General features: G+C 50.2%; 1 protein-coding gene across 1 annotated transcript; it reads left to right on the top strand.

Moving 5' to 3' along the window:
- The first annotated feature begins 6,644 nt into the window (after positions 1-6,644).
- On the top strand, positions 6,645-7,229 carry LOC122441709 (60S ribosomal protein L17-like). Its single transcript, XM_043468695.1, has one exon. The coding sequence runs from the start codon at positions 6,675-6,677 to the stop codon at positions 7,227-7,229; it is 555 nt and encodes a 184-aa protein (XP_043324630.1). The 5' UTR covers positions 6,645-6,674.
- Positions 7,230-7,524: the final 295 nt, after the last annotated feature.

The following is a 7,524-nucleotide window of genomic DNA, read 5'->3' as shown; positions in this document are numbered from 1 at the left end:
AGCAGCCATCAGATGCCATAAACACCTCCCTCCTGAACCCAAGACTGCAAGGACATCAAACCAGTCCATCCTAAAGGAAATCAGTCCTGAATATTCATTGGAAGGTCTGTTGCTGAAGCTGAAGCTCCAATACTTGGGCCGCCTGATGCGAAGAAATGACTCATTGGAAAAGACCCTGATGCTGGGAAAGATTGAGGGCAGGAGGAGAAGGGTGCAGCAGAGGATGAGATGGTTGAATGGCATCACTGACTCAATGGACATGAATCTGAGCAAATTCCAGGAGATAGTGGAGGACAGAGGAGCCTGGCGTGATGCGGTCCATGAGGTCACAAGGAGTCAGAAGCGACTTAGCGACTGAACAACAAGCTGAACCCAAGGGACTCAGTTTCCCTCGGTTTAACTTTAAAGTCTCAACCCATTTCAGACTCTCTTTTTCTACCCCATATCCGTCTTCCCCTCCCAGAGCCTGCTCTGCGGGGTCACATTTTGTCTCTGCTCACAGACTCACCCTAAATTCTCTCCCACGCTCACTAGAAAGCCCATGCCATTCCTCCGCTGGCCAGAAGGGGTCGCTGCTTCTGCGTCCCCAGCCATCCTGGGCAGCTGGACTCCCGTCCGTGACCGTCCCACCTCCATCCAGGCAGCAGGGCACCCGCCCTTCCACACCCCACGAGCTGCAGTGACACCTCCAGAGAGGCTCAGCTCCGAACTTCCTCCAGCAAGGATGCCGAGGGGCCCCCTGCCAACACTGTTCTCATCTTCCCAAGTCATTGCCCTCTGCGAGGTCGTGGCCACGGTCTGCAAATGGAGTTTGGCCATCCTCGTGGCTATTAAAAAGCATGTTTAAATAATATTATGTGATCATCTTTTATGCCATCACATTTACCTCTTAAAACAGGCAGGGGAAATGAGGCTAGCTTGTCCTCTCTCCAACACCTTCTTCATTCTAAAGTGTTAGTCACTCAGTCGTGTCTGACTCTTTGTGACCCCATGGACTGTAGCCTGCCAGGCTCCTCTATCCCTGGGATTCTCCAGACAAGAATAGTGGAGTGGGTTGCCGTTCCCTTCTTCAGGGGATCTTCCTGACCGAGGGACTGATCCCAGGTCTCTTGCATTGCAGGCGGATTCTTTACCATCTGAGCCACCAGTTCGTCATTCTAAGAGGTACCCAAACCAAAAAGGGTTGAAACCGCCTTCTTTTCTTCTGTGGGAAGGACGGGCCTCGGTGAGGGTGTGCAGACAAATGGTAAGCACGTCAGCATTCCCAAGGCCTGTGCCTGTAGCAGGCATAACTAATGAAACCCCTGTCCTCCCCCCACATCTGAGTCCAGACGCAGCCCCACATCCATTCCAACAATCACTCCCAAAGTCATGCTAGAATTCATGCTAGAATCTGATATGAAACTAATTTGCTATCTGAGGTCCAGGTTAACCTTTCAGAGTCTGAAAGCAACTGTGCAACAATTTGTGGTTTTCCTTTTTTTTTAAAAAAAAAATTTGTGGTTTTCAAACCACTAATTTGGACATAAAGCATAGAAGAGCACGTAATAATCTATGCAAAAAACACTGTGAACTATTGAGACACTGGATCTAGATATGTAATGTCATGCTAAATCATATCCCATTTAACATCAGATTCCGGTACTGATGACAAGATGATGTGTTAAAGACCAAAAAGAAAACTGAGAAACAGAGTTTGTAATTGAAGAAACTATATGTACAAATATATTCTATCTACAAATTGAGAAAAAATAGTCATTATTCTACCTTACCGATAGAATGAGCCCCTTCGTTCAGCCTGCAGTCCTCGAAATTATTCAGAGCAGAGAGTGGGAACCACAGCCATGTGGAGTATATAGCAGGGAATTATGAGTCAGTGGGTAGGATTCTGGTCCAAGTCCTGCCAAGAATACTATTTGAACTTGGGCAAGATGCTTCAGTTTCCTCATCTGTGAAATGGAGACCATAGTGTCTACCTTGCTTGGTCATTGTGAATGTTAAGAGCAATAACGTACACAGAAGTGCTGTCTGAGTCCTGAATCACTGCTTTCTGGATCTGGCTGAGGTGGCACCTGACCCCGAGCTGAAGCAGGGAAGACCAGTCAGCTCCTAGCGCAAACGGGAGAGCCTGGTGGGTATGTGTCAGGCTGATTGGAGCGTCCTATGTCCTCACTTTGTCAGTGGAAGTGAGAGCATAGCCCTGCACACCCCCTAGGAACAGGGTGTCTGCTCAGAAAGGGTCCCATTCATCTTCTTAACCTTAACATCTTTGCAAGTCTTCTCTTTCATCTCTTTTCTTTATATCAACACAGCAAGCAGGCTTGGGGGCCATTAGCGGGTGAGGACCCAAGAGTATCACAGACGCCTCGAAAATAGAAAGAGAAGCATTTCTTGAGGAGCCTGTGGACCACCATTCACATGCATCTCGCGTGACTCACAGCCCAGCCTTCCTCACGGAGAGCTTGAGAATACTCCCCACCACCAGTAGCCAGTGGGACCTGAAGGGAACTTTAGGGGCTTCTGGAAAAGGTTTCACTCCCTAATCCGATGACACGTGGGATTAGAAACTGCTGTTGGATATAGCTGAGTGTGAGGTCAAGAGGTTGGGAGCTATGGCAGCCACTTTGCAACCATGAGGCAACAAGGGCAGAGCACAAAGCTGGAATATACCTGGGCCTCTGATCCCATCACTGGATCGTGACACAACTGTGGAACCACTTTGCCTGCAGACTTCATGTTAAGTGAGAAAATAACTGGCGTGTAGGTCACGGCCAGTTGAGTCTTCTGAGATGGAGTTGCCAGCATCCGACCTGATGAGTTAACACAGTAGGGCTGGCCGCGGTGGTGCTAGTTCACCACTGTATCCCCAGCGCCCTGCAGAACGCCTGACATGTAGGAAGTGTGTGAGTCACTCCGGTGGTTCGGACGATGAAGAATCCGCCTGCAGTGTGGGAGACCCGGGTTTCAATCCTTGGGTTGCGAAGATCCCCCAGAGGAGGGCGTGGCAACCCACTCCAGTGTTCTGGCCTGGAGAATCCCTTGGACAGAGGAGCCAGGCGGGCTACAGTCCAGGGGGTCGCGAAGAGTCAGACATGTAGCAGGTGTTTGCTAAGTGCTTGTGGACGGAATCAGTAACGATCAGGGGGACCTAGGCCGCGCGAGTGAATGCCCGCGTCACCCCACCCTTCTCCCTTCGCACCTCCTGGCGGCTCTGAGAAGCTGCCTCTCCCTGTGGGGGGACCAGGTCGGGAACTGCCAGAGCCGTCTTTGGGGGCGGTGAACACAGGAAGGCTGGGCTGCTTCACACATACAGATGACTCATAAAGACAGCTTTTTACCCCTTCAAATGGTGATGTTCCTGTAATAAAGAATTTAATAACCCGCTGTGCCTGTGCGGGGAGAAAACTCATTTGTTTAATAGGCAGCAGTTTGGCTTTGTCATGTTCATTTAGTTTTTAATGACACACAGTTGTGCCAATATTGATTTTAGCTTATAGGGACTCAAAAATTTACTGTCTAGATGGATTCAGGACGCAACCGTTTTTGGTTTTTGTTTTTGTTTTTGTTTTTTTTCAATCTTTGCCTGCTCTGAAGACACATGGCCCCGCTCCCACCCCGACCTGTGAGGGGCCTGGCAGGCTAGGGATGAGGATGCTGGTCCAAAATTGATACCATCCTTGTCTCATCTGGACACCCTGTCTTTCCCACCTTCTGCCTGCTCACCCCTCACCCCCATCAGATGGGAGGGAGTCGGCGGCTGGGGGAGGCGATGTGTTTTTCATCTTGGAAAGCAGAGCAGGACTGTGTCAAGGAAACAGGAGTTAGCTTTTCAGGCACGCGCACACACACACAGCCATGACGTATGTGTGTGTGCACACATGTTCCCTAGCACATGTGTGTCCACCCACTCACACTCAAGCCCCAAGCATGCATTCCCAGCAAGGGCTGGGACCCTGCCGATTATTCCACGAGTAACTCCACATGTCACTTGGAGCCACCCGGCTGGGGCACCTCTCTTTAAACATTACTTACGGCTGTGTTTCTGCTTTTATCTCTCACCGGGGACAGCATCAAAATAGCGAGAGGGATCATGGCCAGGAGCCGAACCCACTTTGTGTTTCCTGTACAGTCAATTACCCTTCAAGACAGACAGCAGACCCTCAGTATTCGTGGGCCTGACACTTGTCATCTTAGTTGTGTTGTAACTCCAGTTACCCGAGAAAAGATTCGAAGGAAGAGGGCTGGGAAAACACAGTGAATGTTTATGCAGCACAGACCGTGCGCGGGGCGCCTTGCTGACCACCGTTGACAGGAATTATCTCGTCTCATCTCCATGTCGCCCCTTTAAGGTTGAACGCTGGGTAGTTTTATCCCCATTGTAGAGGAAATTGTTGCTTGCAGAGGTCAAGTGGGGGGACCAAGGTCACAGAGAGGAAATGATGCCAAACACACGGGCCCGGCCACTCCCCGCATTTTCAGCCATACTGAGTTGGAGGCTTAGCCCAGTGCTGTTGACGCCACTGTAAACCCGTCTCTGCCTGGCAGGTGAGCCTACCAGACCAGGGAGTGGCTGCACCTTTAGGGGAGTGAGCGGGCAGGCGGGCCCGCGGCCAGCCCACGGCCACGCACACGGCGTTAATTTTCCTGCGATAGCTTCTCACGACCAGACTCTCCCCGGAGAACCCTGGCACGTTTGCTCGGTGACTGCCTTCCTGACCCCTTGTGTCGCCGTGAAAATAAGGCAGGCAGTAGGGAGAAAAGAGAGAGCTCCGTACAGAGCACGTGCCGATAATGAATCATATTAAATGTAATTTCATGTCATTGGCCTATTTAATCTATTTATGTAAGTTTTAGCGAGGGCTTTCTTCGTGATGGGAAGCTCATCTCAGAATTGATTCTTAGAGTCACGGAATTTGAAAGGACCTATAGATCAACTATGCAAGGCCGGTCCCCAGAGAGGTGAAGTGACTTACCCAAGGTCGTGCGATTAAATTTGGAGTGGCGTCCTTTTCCAGAAGAGGTGGGCTTTAGGGCCCTCAGCAGGAAAGCGACCCCCTCGGGCACCTGGGTTCTGCTGGATGGTGGGGATTTGCACGCGTCACTTCAATGGATGGCGCTCACCTTGGTCACTGGCCTGCCAGGCATGACTGTGGCCGAATTCCCATCATGCCAAGACTCTGCCCAGGTTCCTCTCTGACATCCCCTGCCCCCCATCCTGAAGCATCCATGGCCTTCTTGCAGCATCTCCTTGCTGCCCCAGGGACTTTGCTTGGGCCAGAATACTCCTCCTCCCGCCCCCATGAAGTCCCTCCTTCTTTTAGTTCCCAGTCAACGCTTCCCTAGGGCATCTTCCCTACCCTCTCTGTACTGTTGGAGTTTTTCGAGGTAGCACTGACATCAAGCATAATTTCATGCTAATTTGGAGAAGACTTTAACATCTGGACTGTAACACCTATCTCCTACCGGACTGTAAGTTCCGCCAGAGCACGTCCCAGTCAGTGACTGCTATATAACAAATGGCCCTCTGGTTCAGTGGCTGAAAACAACCACTGCATTTCATCATGATTTGTGGGTCAGAAACCTGGAGAACGTTCAGCCAGGTAGCTCTCACTTGGATCTCTTAGGTGGCGGCAATCCCGTGTCGGCCAGGGAGCATGGTCACGTGAAAACTTAACTAGGCTGGACATCCAAGGTTCGGGTGCGTTCACATGCCTCCCACTTGATTGCTGCTGGAAGCTCAGATGGGTTGATGACCAGAGCATCTTCACATGGCCTCGCTGACACGGTAGTCTGAGAGCATCTGAACCCCATATGGCCCACAGAGATCACTGTATGACTTTTTCTGGTCCAGTCTTGGAAGCCACTCAGTGTCACTTGACTCCAGCTGCATCCTACCACTTACAAGTGAATCACTGAGACCAGATTCAAGGGGAGGGGCGTGGACCCTGCCTCTTGACATGGGGATAGCAGGATGATATAGAAGAAGAGCTTATGCGATGGGAGAGATTTTTGCAGCCACTTTTGATAAATGCAACCTGACATACGGCCAGAACAGTGCCATTTCCCCTCTTGCGTTGATGCCTAGTACTTAGCACAAGCGTTCAAAAATGATTTGATAAATAAGTGAATAAACTTATGGATGGACGTATAAATACATATAGTGCTGTGGTCTGAAAGTCCGTGTCCCTCCAGAAATCATATATTGAAAATCTAATGCCCAAGGGGTGTTGGAAGGTGGGGCCTTGAGAGGTGATTAGGGCCATGAAGGCAGAACCCTCACGAATGGGATGAGTGCCCTGGTAAAAAGAGGCTCAGGAGTGATCCCCAGGACTTCCCACCAGGTGAAAACGTATAGAGTCTGCAGTCTGGAAGACGGTCCTCACCTGTCACGCTGGCACCATGATCTTGGACTTCTAGTCTCCGGAAGCACAAGGAATAAAGTTCCGCTTAAGTCACCGGGTGTGTAGGATTTTGTTATAGTGGCTCCAAAGGACTAAGACATATGTATACATGAAATCAGGAAGAGAAGGAGGGAAGCAAGGAAGGGAGGGAGGGGAGGAGGGCGGGGAGGAGGGAGGAGGGAAAGGATACTCCAGAAGTGCAGATAAGGAAGGAGGTGTACTTAAGAACGAGAGCACGGCTTTCCGGTAAGCGGCCTGAGCTGACCCTTAAAAATGGTGCGCTATTCACTCGACCCAGAAAACCCCACAAAATCATGCAAATCAAGAGGTTCAAATCTTCGTGTTCACTTTAAGAACACTCGTGAGACTGCCCAGGCCATAAAGGGTATGCATATCCGAAAAGCCACCAAGTATCTGAAGGATGTCACTTTAAAGAAGCAATGTGTGCCATTCCGTCGTCACAATGGTGGAGTTGGTAGGTGTGCACAGGCCAAACAGTGGGGCTGGACACAGGGTCGGTGGCCCAAAAAGAGTGCTGAATTTTTACTACACATGCTCAAAAATGCAGAGAGTAATGCTGAACTTAAGGGCTTAGATGTAGATTCTCTGGTCATTGAGCACATCCAAGTGAACAAAGCCCCCAAGATGAGGCGCAGGACTTACAGAGCTCACGGTCGGATCAACCCCTACATGAGCTCTCCCTGCCACATTGAGATGATCCTTACTGAAAAAGAACAGATTGTTCCTAAACCAGAAGAGGAGGTTGCACAGAAGAAAAAGATATCCCAGAAGAAACTGAAGAAACAAAAACTTATGGCCCGGGAATAAATGCCGCAGAAAATAAATGCAAATAAAAGTAAAAAAAAAAAAAAAAACACGAGAGCACGGAGACGCCTGGGCCTGAAGGAGCCCTGACTGCCTGGAACAGACTTCCCATCTTCTTATTCAAGAGGAGGCTCCTCTCTGCCCCACCCACACACCCAGGGACACCTCCTTGTCGACTGCGGGTTTGAACCCAGAAAGGGAAACTCATTTCAACACCATCGGAGCAAAGTGAAGTGAGTACAACAGATCTGCTGTGACACAAAGCCCCGACAACAGGAGACACCCCAGGAAGCTGCTA

The sequence above is a fragment of the Cervus canadensis genome, chromosome 1 (assembly GCF_019320065.1).
Source record: "Cervus canadensis isolate Bull #8, Minnesota chromosome 1, ASM1932006v1, whole genome shotgun sequence".
Taxonomy (NCBI): domain Eukaryota; kingdom Metazoa; phylum Chordata; class Mammalia; order Artiodactyla; family Cervidae; genus Cervus; species Cervus canadensis.
The sequence above is the reverse complement of the archived record's forward strand: the minus strand, read 5'-3'. Positions and strand labels throughout refer to the sequence as shown.

What these genes read in the sequence shown, in the direction of transcription:
- LOC122441709 (XM_043468695.1), top strand. Translation starts at nt 6,675, where the DNA reads ATGGTGCGCTATTCACTCGACCCAGAAAACCCCACAAAATCATGCAAA.